We start from the raw sequence: 19,764 nt of genomic DNA, 5'->3' as shown, positions 1-19,764 counted from the left end.
TGCCACGCGAGGCAGCGCCCCGGTGAGGAGCTGAAAGGCAACTCGGCCTCACTCAGCATCTGGAGAGAGCAGCCGCTGGAGGTGGAGAAGCAGCACCGGCTGCCACACGAGGCAGCGCCCCGGTGTGGAGCTGCAAGGCAACTCGGCCTCACTCAGTTCCGAAGAGAGCAGCCGCTGGAGGTGGCGAAGCAGCACCGGCTGCCACGCGAGGCAGTGCCCCGGTGTGGAGCTGGAAGGCAACTCGGCCTCACTCGGCTTCCGAAGAGAGCAGAAGCTGGAGGTGGCAGAGCAGCACCGGCTGCCATGCGAGGCAGCGCCTTGGTGTGGAGCTGGAAGGCAACTCGGCCTCACTCAGCTGCCGAAGAGAGCCGCCGCTGGAGGTGGCGAAGCAGCACTGGCTGCCACATGAGGCAGCGCACTGGTGTGGAGCTGGAAGGCAACTCGGCCTCACTCAGCTTCCGAAGAGAGCAGCCGCTGGATCTGGCGAAGCAGCACCGGCTGCCACACGAGAAAGCGCCCCGGTGTGGAACTGGAAGGCAACTCGGCCTCACTCAGCTTCCGAAGAGAGCAGCCGCTGGATGTGGCGAAGCAGCACCGGCTGCCACATGAGGCAGTGCCCCGGTGTGGAGCTGGAAGGCAACTCGGCCTCACTCAGCTTCCGAAGAGAGCAGCCGCTGCAGTTGGCGAAGCAGCACTGGCTGCCACACGAGGCAGCGCCCCGGTGTGGAGCTGGAAGGCAACTCGGCCTCACTCAGCTTCCGAAGAGAGCAGCCGCTGAAGGTGGCGAAGCAGCGCCGACTGCCACGCGAGGCAGCGCCGTGGTGTGGAGCTGGAAGGCAACTCGGCCACACTCAGCTTCCGAAAAGAGCAGCCACTGGAGGTGGCGAAGCAGCACCAGCTGCCACACGAGGCAGCGCCCCGGTGTGGAGCTGGAAGGGAACTCGACCTCACACAGCTTCCAAAGAGAGCAGCCGCTGGATGTGGCGAGGCAGCGCCGGGTGCCACGCGAGGCAGCGCCCCGGTGTGGAGCTGGAAGGCAACTCGGCCTCACTCAGCTTCCGAAGAGAGCAGCCGCTGGAGGTGGCGAAGCAGCACCGGCTGCCACACGAGGCAGCGCCCCGGTGTGGAGCTGGAAGGCAACTCGGCCTCACTCAGCTTCCGAAGAGAGCAGCCGCTGGATGTGGCAAAGCAGCACCGGCTGCCACACGAGGCAGTGCCCCGGTGTGGAGCTGGAAGGCAACTCGGCCTCACTCAGCTTCCGAAGAGAGCAGCCGCTGAAGGTGGCGAAGCAGCGCCGGCTGCCATGCAAGACAGCGCCGTGGTGTGGAGCTGGAAGGCAACTCGGCCTCACTCAGTTTCCGAAGAGAGCAGCCGCTGCAGGTGTCGAAGCAACATCGGCTGCCACGCGAGACAGCGCCCCGGTGTGGAGCTGGAAGACAACTCGGCCTCACTCAGCTTCCGAAGAAGGCAGCCACTGGAGTTGGCGAAGCAGCACCGGCTGCCACACGAGGCAGCGCCCCGGTGTGGAGCTGGGAGGCAACTCGGCCTCACTCAGCTTTCAAAGAGAGCAGCCGCTGGAGGTGGCGAAGCAGCGCCGGGTGCCACGTGAGGCAGCGCCCCGGTGTGGAGCTGGAAGGCAACTCGGCCTCACTCAGCTTCCAAAGAGAGCAGCAGCTTGAGGTTGCGAAGCAGCACCGGCTGCCACACGAGGCAGCGTCCCTGTGTAGAGCTGGAAGGAACCTCGGCCTGACTCAGCTTCCGAGGAGAGCAGCCGCTGGAAGTTGGCGAAGCAACACCGGCTGTCACACGAGGCAACGCCCCGGTGTGGAGCTGGAAGGCAACTCGGCCTCACTCAGGTTCCGAAGAGAGCAGCCGCTGGAGGTGGCGAAGCAGCTCCGGTTGCCACGTGAGGCAGTGCCCCAGTGTGGAGCTGGAAGGCAACTCAGCCTTAGCTTCCGAAGCGAGCAGCCGCTGGAGGTGGCGAAGCAGCACCGGCTGCCACACGAGGCAGCGCCCCGGTGTGGAGCTGGAAGGCAACTCGGCCTCACTCAGCTTCTGAAGAGAGCAGCCGCTGGAGGTGGCGAAGCAGCACCGGCTGCCACACGAGGCAGCGCCCCGGTATGAAGCTGGAAGGCAACTAGGCCTCACTCAGCTTCCGAAGAGAGCAGCCGCTGGAGGTGGCGAAGCAGCACCGGCTGCCACACGAGGCAGCGCCCCGGTGTGGAGCTGGAAGGCAACTCGGCCTCACTCAGCTTCCGAAGAGAGCAGCTGCTGGAGGTGGCGAAGCAGCGCCGGCTGCCACATGAGGCAGCGCCCCGGTGTGGAGCTGGAAGGCAACTCGGCCTCACTCAGCTTCCGAAGAGAGCAGCTGCTGGAGGTGGCGAAGCAGCGCCGGCTGCCACACGAGGCAGCGCCCCAGTGTGGAGCTGCAAGGCAACTCGGCCTCACTCAGCTTCCGAAGACAGCAGCCGCTGTAGGTGGCGAAGCAGCACCGGCTGCCACACGAGGCAGCGCCCCGGTGTGGAGCTAGAAGGCAACTCGGCCATACTCAGCGTCCGAAGAGAGCAGCCTCTGGAGGTGGCGAAGCAGCGCCGGCTGCCACACGAGGCAGCGCCCCGGTGTGGAGCTGGAAGGTAACTCGGCCTCACTCAGCTTCCGAAGAGAGCAGCCGCTGGAGGTGGCGAAGCAGCACCGGCTGCCACACTAGGCAGCGCCCCAATGTGGAGCTGGAAGGGAACTCGGCCTCACTCAGCTTCCGAAGAGAGCAGCCGCTGTAGGTGGCGAAGCAGCACCGGCTGCCACACGAGGCAGCGCCCCGGTGTGGAGCTAGAAGGCAACTCGGCCACACTCAGCCGCCGAAGAGAGCAGCCTCTGGAGGTGGCGAAGCAGCGCCGGCTGCCACACGAGGCAGCGCCCCGGTGTGGAGCTGGAAGGCAACTCGGCCTCGCTCAGCTTCCGAAGAGAGCAGCCGCTGGGGGTGGCGAAGCAGCACCGGCTGCTACACGACGCAGCGCCCCGGTGTGGAGCTGGAAGGTAACTCGGCCTCACTCAGCTTCCGAACAGAGCAGCCGCTGGAGGTGGCGAAGCAGCACCGGCTGCCACACGAGGCAGCGCCCCAATGTGGAGCTGGAAGGCAACTCGGCCTCACTCAGCTTCCGAAGAGAGCAGCCGCTGGAGGTGGCGAAGCAGCACTGGCTGCCACATGAGGCAGCGTCCCGGTGTGGAGCTGGAAGGCAACTCGGCCTCACTCAGCTTCCGAAGAGAGCAGCCGCTGGAGGTGGCGAAGCAGTGCCGGCTGCCACACGAGGCAGCGCCCCGGTGTGGAGCTGGAAGGCAACTCGGCCTCACTCAGCTTCCGAAGAGAGCAGCTGCTGGAGGTGGCGAAGCAGAACCGGCTGCCACACGAGGCAGCGCACCGGTGTGGAGCTGGAAGGCAACTCGGCCTCACTCAGCTTCCGAAGAGAGCAGCTGCTGGAGGTGGCGAAGCAGCGCCGGCTGCCACACGAGGCAGCGCCCCGGTGTGGAGCTGGAAGGCAACTCGGCCTCACTCAGCTTCCAAAGAGAGCAGCCGCTGTAGGTGGCGAAGCAAAACCGGCTGCCACACGAGGCAGCGCCCCGGTGTGGAGCTAGAAGGCAACTCGGCCACACTCAGCTTCCGAAGAGAGCAGCTGCTGGAGGTGGCGAAGCAGCGCCGGCTGCCACACGAGGCAGCGCCCCGGTGTGGAGCTGGAAGGCAACTCGGCCTCGCTCAGCTTCCGAAGAGAGCAGCCGCTGGAGGTGGCGAAGCAGCACCGGCTGCTACACGACGCAGCGCCCCGGTGTGGAGCTGGAAGGTAACTCGGCCTCACTCAGCTTCCGAAGAGAGCAGCCGCTGGAGGTGGCGAAGCAGCACCGGCTGCCACACGAGGCAGCGCCCCAATGTGGAGCTGGAAGGCAACTCGGCCTCACTCAGCTTCCGAAGAGAGCAGCCGCTGGAGGTGGCGAAGCAGCACCGGCTGCCACACGAGGCAGCGCCCCGGTATGAAGCTGGAAGGCAACTAGGCCTCACTCAGCTTCCGAAGAGAGCAGCCGCTGGAGGTGGCGAAGCAGCACCGGCTGCCACACGAGGCAGCGCCCCGGTGTGGAGCTGGAAGGCAACTCGGCCTCACTCAGCTTCCGAAGAGAGCAGCTGCTGGAGGTGGCGAAGCAGCGCCGGCTGCCACATGAGGCAGCGCCCCGGTGTGGAGCTGGAAGGCAACTCGGCCTCACTCAGCTTCCGAAGAGAGCAGCTGCTGGAGGTGGCGAAGCAGCGCCGGCTGCCACACGAGGCAGCGCCCCAGTGTGGAGCTGCAAGGCAACTCGGCCTCACTCAGCTTCCGAAGACAGCAGCCGCTGTAGGTGGCGAAGCAGCACCGGCTGCCACACGAGGCAGCGCCCCGGTGTGGAGCTAGAAGGCAACTCGGCCATACTCAGCGTCCGAAGAGAGCAGCCTCTGGAGGTGGCGAAGCAGCGCCGGCTGCCACACGAGGCAGCGCCCCAATGTGGAGCTGGAAGGCAACTCGGCCTCACTCAGCTTCCGAAGAGAGCAGCCGCTGGAGGTGGCGAAGCAGCACTGGCTGCCACATGAGGCAGCGTCCCGGTGTGGAGCTGGAAGGCAACTCGGCCTCACTCAGCTTCCGAAGAGAGCAGCCGCTGGAGGTGGCGAAGCAGTGCCGGCTGCCACACGAGGCAGCGCCCCGGTGTGGAGCTGGAAGGCAACTCGGCCTCACTCAGCTTCCGAAGAGAGCAGCTGCTGGAGGTGGCGAAGCAGAACCGGCTGCCACACGAGGCAGCGCACCGGTGTGGAGCTGGAAGGCAACTCGGCCTCACTCAGCTTCCGAAGAGAGCAGCTGCTGGAGGTGGCGAAGCAGCGCCGGCTGCCACACGAGGCAGCGCCCCAGTGTGGAGCTGCAAGGCAACTCGGCCTCACTCAGCTTCCGAAGACAGCAGCCGCTGTAGGTGGCGAAGCAGCACCGGCTGCCACACGACGCAGCGCCCCGGTGTGGAGCTGGAAGGTAACTCGGCCTCACTCAGCTTCCGAACAGAGCAGCCGCTGGAGGTGGCGAAGCAGCACCGGCTGCCACACGAGGCAGCGCCCCAATGTGGAGCTGGAAGGCAACTCGGCCTCACTCAGCTTCCGAAGAGAGCAGCCGCTGGAGGTGGCGAAGCAGCACTGGCTGCCACATGAGGCAGCGTCCCGGTGTGGAGCTGGAAGGCAACTCGGCCTCACTCAGCTTCCGAAGAGAGCAGCCGCTGGAGGTGGCGAAGCAGTGCCGGCTGCCACACGAGGCAGCGCCCCGGTGTGGAGCTGGAAGGCAACTCGGCCTCACTCAGCTTCCGAAGAGAGCAGCTGCTGGAGGTGGCGAAGCAGAACCGGCTGCCACACGAGGCAGCGCACCGGTGTGGAGCTGGAAGGCAACTCGGCCTCACTCAGCTTCCGAAGAGAGCAGCTGCTGGAGGTGGCGAAGCAGCGCCGGCTGCCACACGAGGCAGCGCCCCGGTGTGGAGCTGGAAGGCAACTCGGCCTCACTCAGCTTCCAAAGAGAGCAGCCGCTGTAGGTGGCGAAGCAAAACCGGCTGCCACACGAGGCAGCGCCCCGGTGTGGAGCTAGAAGGCAACTCGGCCACACTCAGCTTCCGAAGAGAGCAGCTGCTGGAGGTGGCGAAGCAGCGCCGGCTGCCACACGAGGCAGCGCCCCGGTGTGGAGCTGGAAGGCAACTCGGCCTCGCTCAGCTTCCGAAGAGAGCAGCCGCTGGAGGTGGCGAAGCAGCACCGGCTGCTACACGACGCAGCGCCCCGGTGTGGAGCTGGAAGGTAACTCGGCCTCACTCAGCTTCCGAAGAGAGCAGCCGCTGGAGGTGGCGAAGCAGCACCGGCTGCCACACGAGGCAGCGCCCCAATGTGGAGCTGGAAGGCAACTCGGCCTCACTCAGCTTCCGAAGAGAGCAGCCGCTGGAGGTGGCGAAGCAGCACCGGCTGCCACACGAGGCAGCGCCCCGGTGTGGAGCTGGAAGGCAACTCGGCCTCACTCAGCTTCCGAAGAGAGCAGCCGCTGGAGGTGCCGAAGCAGCGCCGGCTGCCACACGAGGCAGCGCCCCGGTGTGGAGCTGGAAGGCAACTCGGCCTCACTCAGCTTCCGAAGAGAGCAGAAGCTGGAGGTGGCGAAGCAGCGCCGGCTGCCACACGAGGCAGCGCCCCGGTGTGGAGCTGGAAGGCAACTCGGCCTCACTCAGCTTCCGAAGAGAGCAGCCGCTGGAGGTGGCGAAGCAGCGCGGGCTGCCACACAAGGCAGCGCACCGGTGTGGAGCTGGAAGGCAACTCGGCCTCACTCAGTTCCGAAGAGAGCAGCCGCTGGAGGTGGCGAAGCAGCGCCAGCTGATACGCGAGGCAGCGCCGCGGTGTGGAGCTGGAAGGCAACTCGGCCTCACTCAGCTTCCGAAGAGAACAGCCGCTGGAGGTGGCGAGGCAGCACCGGCTGCCACACGAGGCAGTGCCCCGGTGTGGAGCTGGAAGGCAACTCGGCCTCACTCAGCGTCCGAAGAGAGCAGCCGCTGAAGGTGACGAAGAAGTGCTGGCTGCCACGCGAGGCAGCGCCGTGGTGTGGAACTGGAAGGCAACTCGGCCTCACTCAGCTTCCAAAGAAAACAGCCGCTGGAGGTTGCGAAGCAGCACCGGTTGCCACACGAGGCAGCGCCCCGGTCTGGAGCTGGAAGGCAACTCGGCCTCACTCAGCTTCCGAAGAGAGCAGCCGCTGGAGGTGGCGAAGCAGCACCGGCTGCCACGCGAGGCAGCGCCCCGGTGAGGAGCTGAAAGGCAACTCGGCCTCACTCAGCATCTGGAGAGAGCAGCCGCTGGAGGTGGCGAAGCAGCACTGGCTGCCACATGAGGCAGCGCACTGGTGTGGGGCTGGAAGGCAACTCGGCCTCACTCAGCTTCCGAAGAGAGCAGCCGCTGGATCTGGCGAAGCAGAACCGGCTGCCACACGAGAAAGCGCCCCGGTGTGGAACTGGAAGGCAACTCGGCCTCACTCAGCTTCCGAAGAGAGCAGCCGCTGGTGGTGGCGAAGCAGCACCGGCTGCCACACGAGGCAGTGCCCCGGTGTGGAGCTGGAAGGCAACTCGGCCACACTCAGCTTCCGAAGAGAGCAGCCGCTGGAGTTGGCGAAGCAGCTCTGGCTGCCACACGAGACAGCACCCCGGTGTGGAGCTGGAAGGCAACTCGGCCTCACTCAGCTTTCGAAGAGAGCAGCCGCTGGAGGTGGAGGAGCAGCACCGGCTGCCACACGAGGCAGCGCCCCGGTGTGGATCTGCAAGGCAACTCGGCCACACTCAGTTCCGAAGAGGGCAGCCGCTGGAGGTGGCGAAGCAGCGCCGGCTGCCACGCGAGGCAGCGCCCCGGTGTGGAGCTGGAAGGCAACTCGGCCCCTCTCAGCTTCCGAAGAGAGCAGCTGCTGGAGGTGGCGAAGCAGCGCCGGCTGCCACACGAGGCAGCGCCCCAGTGTGGAGCTGGAAGGCAACTCGGCCTCACTCAGCTTCCGAAGAGAGCAGCCGCTGTAGGTGGCGAAGCAGCACCGGCTGCCACACGAGGCAGCGCCCCGGTGTGAAGCAAGAATGCAACTCGGCCACACTCAGTCTCCGAAGAGAGCAGCCTCTGGAGGTGGCGAAGCAGCGCCGGCTGCCACACGTGTCAGCGCCCCGGTGTGGAGCTGGAAGGCAACTCGGCCTCGCTCAGCGTCCGAAGAGAGCAGCCGCTGGAGGTGGCGAAGAAGCACCGGCTGCTACACGACGCAGCGCCCCGGTGTGGAGCTGGAAGGTAACTCGGCCTCACTCAGCTTCCGAAGAGAGCAGCCGCTGGAGGTGGCGAAGCAGCACCGGCTGCCACACGAGGCAGCGCCCCAATGTGGAGCTGGAAGGCAACTCGGCCTCACTCAGCTTCCGAAGAGAGCAGCCGCTGTAGGTGGCGAAGCAGCACCGGCTGCCACACGAGGCAGCGCCCTGGTGTGGAGCTAGAAGGCAACTCGGCCACACTCAGCCACCGAAGAGAGCAGCCTCTGGAGGTGGCGAAGCAGCGCCGGCTGCCACACGAGGCAGCGCCCCGGTGTGGAGCTGGAAGGCAACTCGGCCTCGCTCAGCTTCCGAAGAGAGCAGCCGCTGGAGGTGGCGAAGTAGCACCGGCTGCTACACGACGCAGCGCCCCGGTGTGGAGCTGGAGGGTAACTCGGCCTCACTCAGCTTCCGAAGAAAGCAGCCGCTGGAGGTGGCGAAGCAGCACCGGCTGCCACACGAGGCAGCGCACCAATGTGGAGCTGGAAGGCAACTCGGCCTCACTCAGCTTCCGAAGAGAGCAGCCGCTGGATCTGGCGAAGCAGCACCGGCTGCCACACGAGAAAGCGCCCCGGTGTGGAACTGGAAGGCAACTCGGCCTCACTCAGCTTCCGAAGAGATCAGCCGCTGGAGGTGGCGAAGCAGCACCGGCTGCCACACGAGGCAGTGCCCCGGTGTGGAGCTGGGAGGCAACTCGGCCTCACTCAGCTTCCGAAGAGAGCAGCCGCTGCAGTTGGCGAAGCAGCACTGGCTGCCACACGATGCAGCGCCCCGGTGTGGAGCTGGCAGGCAACTCGGCCTCACTCAGCTTCCGAAGAGAGCAGCCGCTTAAGGTGGCGAAGCAGCGCCGACTGCCACGCGAGGCAGCGCCGTGGTGTGGAGCTGGAAGGCAACTCGGCCACACTCAGCTTCCGAAGAGAGCAGCCACTGGAGATGGCGAAGCAGCACCAGCTGCCACACGAGGCAGCGCCCCGGTGTGGAGCTGGAAGGGAACTCGACCTCACACAGCTTCCAAAGAGAGCAGCCGCTGGATGTGGCGAGGCAGCGCCGGGTGCCACGCGAGGCAGCGCCCCGGTGTGGAGCTGGAAGGCAACTCGGCCTCACTCAGCTTCCGAAGAGAGCAGCCACTGGAGGTGGCGAAGCAGCACCGGCTGCCACACGAGGCAGCGCCCCGGTGTGGAGCTGGAAGGGAACTCGACCTCACACAGCTTCCAAAGAGAGCAGCCGCTGGATGTGGCGAGGCAGCGCCGGGTGCCACGCGAGGCAGCGCCCCGGTGTGGAGCTGGAAGGCAACTCGGCCTCACTCAGCTTCCGAAGAGAGCAGCCGCTGGAGGTGGCGAAGCAGCACCGGCTGCCACACGAGGCAGCGCCCCGGTGTGGAGCTGGAAGGCAACTCGGCCTCACTCAGCTTCCGAAGAGAGCAGCCGCTGGATGTGGCAAAGCAGCACCGGCTGCCACACGAGGCAGTGCCCCGGTGTGGAGCTGGAAGGCAACTCGGCCTCACTCAGCTTCCGAAGAGAGCAGCCGCTGAAGGTGGCGAAGCAGCGCCGGCTGCCATGCAAGACAGCGCCGTGGTGTGGAGCTGGAAGGCAACTCGGCCTCACTCAGTTTCCGAAGAGAGCAGCCGCTGCAGGTGTCGAAGCAACATCGGCTGCCACGCGAGACAGCGCCCCGGTGTGGAGCTGGAAGACAACTCGGCCTCACTCAGCTTCCGAAGAAGGCAACCACTGGAGTTGGCGAAGCAGCACCGGCTGCCACACGAGGCAGCGCCCCGGTGTGGAGCTGGGAGGCAACTCGGCCTCACTCAGCTTTCAAAGAGAGCAGCCGCTGTATGTGGCGAAGCAGCGCCGGGTGCCACGTGAGGCAGCGCCCCGGTGTGGAGCTGGAAGGCAACTCGGCCTCACTCAGCTTCCAAAGAGAGCAGCAGCTTGAGGTTGCGAAGCAGCACCGGCTGCCACACGAGGCAGCGTCCCTGTGTAGAGCTGGAAGGAACCTCGGCCTGACTCAGCTTCCGAGACCAGCCGCTGGAAGTTGGCGAAGCAACACCGGCTGTCACACGAGGCAACGCCCCGGTGTGGAGCTGGAAGGCAACTCGGCCTCACTCAGGTTCCGAAGAGAGCAGCCGCTGGAGGTGGCGAAGCAGCTCCGGTTGCCACGTTAGGCAGTGCCCCAGTGTGGAGCTGGAAGGCAACTCAGCCTCAGCTTCCGAAGCGAGCAGCCGCTGGAGGTGGCGAAGCAGCATCGGCTGCCACACGAGGCAGCGCCCCGGTGTGGAGCTGGAAGGCAACTCGGCCTCACTCAGCTTCCGAAGAGAGCAGCCGCTGGAGGTGGCGAAGCAGCACCGGCTGCCACACGAGGCAGCGCCCCGGTATGAAGCTGGAAGGCAACTAGGCCTCACTCAGCTTCCGAAGAGAGCAGCCGCTGGAGGTGGCGAAGCAGCACCGGCTGCCACACGAGGCAGCGCCCCGGTGTGGAGCTGGAAGGCAACTCGGCCTCACTCAGCTTCCGAAGAGAGCAGCTGCTGGAGGTGGCGAAGCAGCGCCGGCCTTGACACGAGGCAGCGCCCCGGTGTGGAGCTGGAAGGCAACTCGGCCTCACTCAGCTTCCGAAGAGAGCAGCTGCTGGAGGTGGCGAAGCAGCGCCGGCTGCCACACGAGGCAGCACCCCAGTGTGGAGCTGGAAGGCAACTCGGCCTCACTCAGCTTCCGAAGAGAGCAGCCGCTGTAGGTGGCGAAGCAGCACCGGCTGCCACACGAGGCAGCGCCCCGGTGTGGAGCTAGAAGGCAACTCGGCCATACTCAGCCTCCGAAGAGAGCAGCCTCTGGAGGTGGCGAAGCAGCGCCGGCTGCCACACGAGGCAGCGCCCGGTGTGGAGCTGGAAGGCAACTCGGCCTCGCTCAGCTTCCGAAGAGAGCAGCCGCTGGAGGTGGCGAAGCAGCACTGGCTGCTACACGACGCAGCGCCCCGGTGTGGAGCTGGAAGGTAACTCGGCCTCACTCAGCTTCCGAAGAGAGCAGCCGCTGGAGGTGGCGAAGCAGCACCGGCTGCCACACGAGGCAGCGCCCCAATGTGGAGCTGGAAGGCAACTCGGCCTCACTCAGCTTCCGAAGAGAGCAGCCGCTGTAGGTGGCGAAGCAGCACCGGCTGCCACACGAGGCAGCGCCCCGGTGTGGAGCTAGAAGGCAACTCGGCCACACTCTGCCTCCGAAGAGAGCAGCCTCTGGAGGTGGCGAAGCAGCGCCGGCTGCCACACGAGGCAGCGCCCCGGTGTGGAGCTGGAAGGCAACTCGGCCTCGCTCAGCTTCCGAAGAGAGCAGCCGCTGGAGGTGGCGAAGCAGCACCGGCTGCTACACGACGCAGCGCCCCGGTGTGGAGCTGGAAGGTAACTCGGCCTCACTCAGCTTCCGAAGAGAGCAGCCGCTGGAGGTGGCGAAGCAGCACCGGCTGCCACACGAGGCAGCGCCCCAATGTGGAGCTGGAAGGCAACTCGGCCTCACTCAGCTTCCGAAGAGAGCAGCCGCTGGAGGTGGCGAAGCAGCACTGGCTGCCACATGAGGCAGCGTCCCGGTGTGGAGCTGGAAGGCAACTCGGCCTCACTCAGCTTCCGAAGAGAGCAGCCGCTGGAGGTGGCGAAGCAGCGCCGGCTGCCACACGAGGCAGCGCCCCGGTGTGGAGCTGGAAGGCAACTCGGCCTCACTCAGCTTCCGAAGAGAGCAGCTGCTGGAGGTGGCGAAGCAGAACCGGCTGCCACACGAGGCAGCGAACCGGTGTGGAGCTGGAAGGCAACTCGGCCTCACTCAGCTTCCGAAGAGAGCAGCTGCTGGAGGTGGCGAAGCAGCGCCGGCTGCCACACGAGGCAGCGCCCCGGTGTGGAGCTGGAAGGCAACTCGGCGTCACTCAGCTTCCAAAGAGAGCAGCCGCTGTAGGTGGCGAAGCAGCACCGGCTGCCACACGAGGCAGCGCCCCGGTGTGGAGCTAGAAGGCAACTCGGCCACACTCAGCTTCCGAAGAGAGCAGCTGCTGGAGGTGGCGAAGCAGCGCCGGCTGCCACACGAGGCAGCGCCCCGGTGTGGAGCTGGAAGGCAACTCGGCCTCGCTCAGCTTCCGAAGAGAGCAGCCGCTGGAGGTGGCGAAGCAGCACCGGCTGCTACACGACGCAGCGCCCCGGTGTGGAGCTGGAAGGTAACTCGGCCTCACTCAGCTTCCGAAGAGAGCAGCCGCTGGAGGTGGCGAAGCAGCACCGGCTGCCACACGAGGCAGCGCCCCAATGTGGAGCTTTAAGGCAACTCGGCCTCACTCAGCTTCCGAAGAGAGCAGCCGCTGGAGGTGGCGAAGCAGCACCGGCTGCCACACGAGGCAGCGCCCCGGTGTGGAGCTGGAAGGCAACTCGGCCTCACTCAGCTTCCGAAGAGAGCAGCCGCTGGAGGTGCCGAAGCAGCGCCGGCTGCCACACGAGGCAGCGCCCCGGTGTGGAGCTGGAAGGCAACTCGGCCTCACTCAGCTTCCGAAGAGAGCAGCCGCTGGAGGTGGCGAAGCAGCGCCGGCTGCCACACGAGGCAGCGCCCCGGTGTGGAGCTGGAAGGCAACTCGGCCTCACTCAGCTTCCGAAGAGAGCAGCCGCTGGAGGTGGCGAAGCAGCGCGGGCTGCCACACGAGGCAGCGCCGTGGTGTGGAACTGGAAGGCAACTTGGCCTCACTCAGCTCCTGGAGACAGTAGCCGCTGGAGGTGGAGAAGCAGCACCGGCTGCCACACGAGGCAGCGCCCCGGTGTGGAGCTGGAAGGCAACTCGGCCTCACTCAGTTCCGAAGAGAGCAGCCGCTGGAGGTGGCGAAGCAGCGCCGGCTGCCACGCGAGGCAGCGCCCCGGTGTAGAGCTGAAAGGCAACTCGGCCTCACTCAGCTTCTGGAGAGAGCAGCCGCTGGAGGTGGAGAAGCAGCACCGGCTGCCACACAAGGCAGCGCCCCGGTGTGGAGCTGGAAGGCAACTCGGCCTCACTCAGTTCCGAAGAGAGCAGCCGCTGGAGGTGGCGAAGCAGCGCCAGCTGATACGCGAGGCAGCGTCGCGGTGTGGAGCTGGAAGGCAACTCGGCCTCACTCAGCTTCCGAAGAGAACAGCCGCTGGAGGTGGCGAGGCAGCACCGGCTGCCACACGAGGCAGTGCCCCGGTGTGGAGCTGGAAGGCAACTCGGCCTCACTCAGCGTCCGAAGAGAGCAGCCGCTGAAGGTGACGAAGAAGTGCCGGCTGCCACGCGAGGCAGCGCCGTGGTGTGGAACTGGAAGGCAACTCGGCCTCACTCAGCTTCCAAAGAAAACAGCCGCTGGAGGTTGCGAAGCAGCACCGGTTGCCACACGAGGCAGCGCCCCGGTCTGGAGCTGGAAGGCAACTCGGCCTCACTCAGCTTCCGAAGAGAGCAGCCGCTGGAGGTGGCGAAGCAGCACCGGCTGCCACGCGAGGCAGCGCCCCGGTGAGGAGCTGAAAGGCAAGTCGGCCTCACTCAGCATCTGGAGAGAGCAGCCGCTGGAGGTGGAGGAGCAGCACCGGCTGCCACACGAGGCAGCGCCCCGGTGTGGAGCTGCAAGGCAACTCGGCCTCACTCAGTTCCGAAGAGGGCAGCCGCTGGAGGTGGCGAAGCAGCGCCGGCTGCCACGCGAGGCAGTGCCCCGGTGTGGAGCTGGAAGGCAACTCGGCCTCACTCAGCTTCCGAAGAGAGCAGAAACTGGAGGTGGCAGAGCAGCACCGGCTGCCATGCGAGGCAGCGCCTTGGTGTGGAGCTGGAAGGCAACTCGGCCTCACTCAGCTGCCGAAGAGAGCCGCCGCTGGAGGTGGCGAAGCAGCACTGGCTGCCACATGAGGCAGCGCACTGGTGTGGGGCTGGAAGGCAACTCGGCCTCACTCAGCTTCCGAAGAGAGCAGCCGCTGGATCTGGCGAAGCAGAACCGGCTGCCACACGAGAAAGCGCCCCGGTGTGGAACTGGAAGGCAACTCGGCCTCGCTCAGCTTCCGAAGAGAGCAGCCGCTGGAGGTGGCGAAGCAGCACCGGCTGCCACACGAGGCAGTGCCCCGGTGTGGAGCTGGAAGGCAACTCGGCCTCACTCAGCTTCCGAAGAGAGCAGCCGCTGGAGTTGGCGAAGCAGCTCTGGCTGCCACACGAGGCAGCGCCCGGTGTGGAGCTGGAAGGCAACTCGGCCTCACTCAGCTTTCGAAGAGAGCAGCCGCTGGAGGTGGAGGAGCAGCACCGGCTGCCACACGAGGCAGCGCCCCGGTGTGGAGCTGCAAGGCAACTCGGCCACACTCAGTTCCGAAGAGGGCAGCCGCTGGAGGTGGCGAAGCAGCGCCGGCTGCCACGCGAGGCAGCGCCCCGGTGTGGAGCTGGAAGGCAACTCGGCCTCACTCAGCTTCCGAAGAGAGCAGCTGCTGGAGGTGGCGAAGCAGCGCCGGCTGCCACACGAGGCAGCGCCCCGGTGTGGAGCTGGAAGGCAACTCGGCCTCACTCAGCTTCCGAAGAGAGCAGCCGCTGTAGGTGGCGAAGCAGCACCGGCTGCCACACGAGGCAGCGCCCCGGTGTGGAGCTAGAAGGCAACTCGGCCACACTCAGCCTCCGAAGAGAGCAGCCTCTGGAGGTGGCGAACCAGCGCCGGCTGCCACACGAGGCAGCGCCCCGGTGTGGAGCTGGAAGGCAACTCGGCCTCGCTCAGCTTCCGAAGAGAGCAGCCGCTGGAGGTGGCGAAGCAGCACCGGCTGCTACACGACGCAGCGCCCCGGTGTGGAGCTGGAAGGTAACTCGGCCTCACTCAGCTTCCGAAGAGAGCAGTCGCTGGAGGTGGCGAAGCAGCACCGGCTGCCACACGAGGCAGCGCACCAATGTGGAGCTGGAAGGCAACTCGGCCTCACTCAGCTTCCGAAGAGAGAAGCCGCTGGAGGTGGCGAAGCAGCACTGGCTGCCACATGAGGCAGCGTCCCGGTGTGGAGCTGGAAGGCAACTCGGCCTCACTCAGCTTCCGAAGAGAGCAGCCGCTGGAGGTGGCGAAGCAGCGCCGCCTGCCACACGAGGCAGCGTCCCGGTGTGGAGCTGGAAGGCAACTCGGCCTCACTCAGCTTCCGAAGAGAGCAGCTGCTGGAGGTGGCGAAGCAGCACCGGCTGCCACACGAGGCAGCGCACCGGTGTGGAGGTGGAAGGCAACTCGGCCTCACTCAGCTTCCGAAGAGAGCAGCTGCTGGAGGTGGCGAAGCAGCGCCGGCTGCCACACGAGGCAGCGCCCCGGTGTGGAGCTGGAAGGCAACTCGGCCTCACTCAGATTCCAAAGAGAGCAGCCGCTGTAGGTGGCGAAGCAGCACCGGCTGCCACACGAGGCAGCGCCCCAGTGTGGAGCTAGAAGGCAACTCGGCCACACTCAGCTTCCGAAGAGAGCAGCTGCTGGAGGTGGCGAAGCAGCGCCGGCTGCCACACGAGGCAGCGCCCCGGTGTGGAGCTGGAAGGCAACTCGGCCTCGCTCAGCTTCCGAAGAGAGCAGCCGCTGGAGGTGGCGAAGCAGCACCGGCTGCTACACGACGCAGCGCCCCGGTGTGGAGCTGGAAGGTAACTCGGCCTCACTCAGCTTCCGAAGAGAGCAGCCGCTGGAGGTGGCGAAGCAGCACCGGCTGCCACACGAGGCAGCGCCCCAATGTGGAGCTGGAAGGCAACTCGGCCTCACTCAGCTTCCGAAGAGAGCAGCCGCTGGAGGTGGCGAAGCAGCACCGGCTGCCACACGAGGCAGCGCCCCGGTGTGGAGCTGGAAGGCAACTCGGCCTCACTCAGCTTCCGAAGAGAGCAGCCGCTGGAGGTGGCGAAGCAGCGCCGGCTGCCACACGAGGCAGCGCCCCGGTGTGGAGCTGGAAGGCAACTCGGCCTCACTCAGCTTCCGAAGAGAGCAGCCGCTGGAGGTGGCGAAGCAGCGCGGGCTGCCACACGAGGCAGCGCCGTGGTGTGGAACTGGAAGGCAACTTGGCCTCACTCAGCTTCTGGAGACAGTAGCCGCTGGAGGTGGAGAAGCAGCACCGGCTGCCACACGAGGCAGCGCCCCGGTGTGGAGCTGGAAGGCAACTCGGCCTCACTCAGTTCCGAAGAGAGCAGCCGCTGGAGGTGGCGAAGCAGCGCCGGCTGCCACGCGAGGCAGCGCCCAGGTGTAGAGCTGAAAGGAAACTCGGCCTCACTCAGCTTCTGGAGAGAGCAGCCGCTGGAGGTGGAGAAGCAGCACCGGCTGCCACACAAGGCAGCGCACCGGTGTGGAGCTGGAAGGCAACTCGGCCTCACTCAGTTCCGAAGAGAGCAGCCGCTGGAGGTGGCGAAGCAGCGCCAGCTGATACGCGAGGCAGCGCCTTGGTGTGGAGCTGCAAGGCAACTCGGCCTCACTCAGCTGCCGAAGAGAGCCGCCGCTGGAGGTGGCGAAGCAGCACTGGCTGCCACATGAGGCAGCGCACTGGTGTGGGGCTGGAAGGCAACTCGGCCTCACTCAGCTTCCGAAGCGAGCAGCCGCTGGATCTGGCGAAGCAGCACCGGCTGCCACACGAGAAAGCGCCCCGGTGTGGAACTGGAAGGCAACTCGGCCTCACGCAGCTTCCGAAGAGAGCAGCCGCTGGAGGTGGCGAAGCAGCACCGGCTGCCACACGAGGCAGTGCCCCGGTGTGGAGCTGGAAGGCAACTCGGCCTCACTCAGCTTCCGAAGAGAGCAGCCGCTGGAGTTGGCGAAGCAGCTCTGGCTGCCACACGAGGCAGCGCCCTGGTGTGGAGCTGGAAGGCAACTCGGCCTCACTCAGCTTCCGAAGAGAGCAGCCGCTGAAGGTGGCGAAGCAGCGCCAACTGCCATGCGAGGCAGCACCGTGGTGTGGAGCTGGAAGGCAACTCGGCCACACTTAGCTTCCGAAGAGAGCAGCCACTGGAGGTGGCGAAGCAGCACCAGCTGCCACACGAGGCAGCGCCCCGGTGTGGAGCTGGAAGGCAACTCGGCATCACTCAGCTTTCGAAGAGAGCAGCCGCTGGAGGTGGCGAAGCAGCTCCGGGTGCCACGTGAGGCAGCGCCCCGGTGTGGAGCTGGAAGGCAACTCGGCCTCACTCAGCTTCCGAAGAGAGCAGCAGCTTGAGGTGGCGAAGCAGCACCGGCTGCCACACGAGGCAGCGTCCCTGTGTGGAACTGGAAGGAACCTTGGCCTGACTCAGCTTCCGAGGAGAGCAGCCGCTGGAAGTTGGCGAAGCAACACCGGCTGCCACACGAGGCAACGCCCCGGTGTGGAGCTGGAAGGCAACTCGGCCTCACTCAGGTTCCGAAGAGAGCAGCCGCTGGAGGTGGCGAAGCAGCGCCGGTTGCCACGTGAGGCAGTGCCCCAGTGTGGAGCTGGAAGGCAACTCGGCCTCAGCTTCCGAAGCGAGCAGCCGCTGGAGGTGGCGAAGCAGCACCGGCTGCCACACGAGGCAGCGCCCCGGTGTGGAGCTGGAAGGCAACTCGGCCTCACTCAGCTTCCGAAGAGAGCAGCCGCTGGAGGTGGCGAAGCAGCACCGGCTGCCACACGAGGCAGCGCCCCGGTATGAAGCTGGAAGGCAACTAGGCCTCACTCAGCTTCCGAAGAGAGCAGCCGCTGGAGGTGGCGAAGCAGCACCGGCAGCCACACGAGGCAGCGCCCCGGTGTGGAGCTGGAAGGCAACTCGGCCTCACTCAGCTTCCGAAGAGAGCAGCTGCAGAAGGTGGCGAAGCAGCGCCGGCTGCCACACGAGGCAGCGCCCCGGTGTGGAGCTGGAAGGCAACTCGGCCTCACTCAGCTTCCGAAGAGAGCAGCTGCTGGAGGTGGCGAAGCAGCGCCGGCTGCCACACGAGGCAGCGCCCCAGTGTGGAGCTGGAAGGCAACTCGGCCTCACTAAGCTTCCGAAGAGAGCAGCCGCTGTAGGTGGCGAAGCAGCACCGGCTGCCACACGAGGCAGCGCCCCGGTGTGGAGCTGGAAGGCAACTCGGCCTCACTCAGCTTCCGAAGAGAGCAGCTGCTGGAGGTGGCGAGGCAGCACCGGCTGCCCCACGAGGCAGTGCCCCGGTGTGGAGCTGGAAGGCAACTCGGCCTCACTCAGCGTCCGAAGAGAGCAGCCGCTGAAGGTGACGAAGAAGCGCCGGCTGCCACGCGAGGCAGCGCCGTGGTGTGGAACTGGAAGGCAACTCGGCCTCACTCAGCTTCCAAAGAAAACAGCCGCTGGAGGTTGCGAAGCAGCACCGGTTGCCACACGAGGCAGCGCCCCGGTCTGGAGCTGGAAGGCAACTCGGCCTCACTCAGCTTCCGAAGAGAGCAGCCGCTGGAGGTGGCGAAGCAGCACCGGCTGCCACGCGAGGCAGCGCCCCGGTGAGGAGCTGAAAGGCAACTCGGCCTCACTGAGCATCTGGAGAGAGCAGACGCTGGAGGTGGAGGAGCAGCACCGGCTGCCACACGAGGCAGCGCCCTGGTGTGGAGCTGGAAGGCAACTCGGCCTCACTCAGCTTCCGAAGAGAGCAGCCGCTGGAGTTGGCGAAGCAGCTCTGGCTGCCACACGAGGCAGCGCCCTGGTGTGGAGCTGGAAGGCAACTCGGCCTCACTCAGCTTCCGAAGAGAGCAGCCGCTGAAGGTGGCGAAGCAGCGCCAACTGCCACGCGAGGCAGCGCCGTGGTGTGGAGCTGGAAGGCAACTCGGCCACACTCAGCTTCCGAAGAGAGCAGCCACTGGAGGTGGCGAAGCAGCACCAGCTGCCACACGAGGCAGCGCCCCGGTGTGGAGCTGGAAGGCAACTCGGCCTCACTCAGCTTTCGAAGAGAGCAGCCGCTGGAGGAGGCGAAGCAGCTCCGGGTGCCACGTGAGGCAGCGCCCCGGTGTGGAGCTGGAAGGCAACTCGGCCTCACTCAGCTTCCGAAGAGAGCAGCAGCTTGAGGTGGCGAAGCAGCACAGGCTGCCACACGAGGCAGCGTCCCTGTGTGGAACTGGAAGGAACCTCGGCCTGACTCAGCTTCCGAGGAGAGCAGCCGCTGGAAGTTGGCGAAGCAACACCGGCTGCCACACGAGGCAACGCCCCGGTGTGGAGCTGGAAGGCAACTCGGCCTCACTCAGGTTCCGAAGAGAGCAGCCGCTGGAGGTGGCGAAGCAGCGCCGGTTGCCACGTGAGGCAGTGCCCCAGTGTGGAGCTGGAAGGCAACTCGGCCTCAGCTTCCGAAGCGAGCAGCCGCTGGAGGTGGCGAAGCAGCACCGGCTGCCACACGAGGCAGCGCCCCGGTGTGGAGCTGGAAGGCAACTCGGCCTCACTCAGCTTCCGAAGAGAGCAGCCGCTGGAGGTGGCGAAGCAGCACCGGCTGCCACACGAGGCAGGGCCCGGTATGAAGCTGGAAGGCAACTAGGCCTCACTCAGCTTCCGAAGAGAGCAGCCGCTGGAGGTGGCGAAGCAGCACTGGCTGCCACACGAGGCAGCGCCCCGGTGTGGTGCTGGAAGGCAACTCGGCCTCACTCAGCTTCCGAAGAGAGCAGCTGCTGGAGGTGGCGAAGCACCGCTGGCTGCCACACGAGGCAGCGCCCCGGTGTGTAGCTGGAAGGCAACTCGGCCTCTCTCAGCTTCCGAAGAGAGCAGCTGCTGGAGGTGGCGAAGCAGCGCCGGCTGCCACACGAGGCAGCGCCCCAGTGTGGAGCTGGAAGGTAACTCGGCCTCACTCAGCTTCCGAAGAGAGCAGCTGCTGGAGGTGGCGAGGCAGCACCGGCTGCCCCACGAGGCAGTGCCCCGGTGTGGAGCTGGAAGGCAACTCGGCCTCACTCAGCGTCCGAAGAGAGCAGCCGCTGAAGGTGACGAAGAAGCGCCGGCTGCCACGCGAGGCAGCGCCGTGGTGTGGAACTGGAAGGCAACTCGGCCTCACTCAGCTTCCAAAGAAAACAGCCGCTGGAGGTTGCGAAGC

At 66.2% G+C, this 19,764-nt stretch overlaps 1 protein-coding gene across 1 annotated transcript; it reads left to right on the top strand.

Moving 5' to 3' along the window:
* Positions 1-10,909: 10,909 nt before the first annotated feature.
* On the top strand, positions 10,910-15,216 carry LOC126199080 (uncharacterized). The gene is made up of 4 exons (XM_049935817.1): positions 10,910-11,764; positions 11,844-12,891; positions 12,942-13,821; positions 13,941-15,216. Exons 1-4 carry the CDS (start codon positions 10,910-10,912, stop codon positions 15,214-15,216), a joined length of 4,059 nt encoding a protein of 1,352 aa, XP_049791774.1.
* Positions 15,217-19,764: the final 4,548 nt, after the last annotated feature.

This window comes from Schistocerca nitens, chromosome 8 (genome assembly GCF_023898315.1).
Source record: "Schistocerca nitens isolate TAMUIC-IGC-003100 chromosome 8, iqSchNite1.1, whole genome shotgun sequence".
Classification (NCBI taxonomy): Eukaryota; Metazoa; Arthropoda; class Insecta; order Orthoptera; family Acrididae; genus Schistocerca; species Schistocerca nitens.
This window is presented reverse-complemented; position numbering and strand designations above follow the sequence as displayed.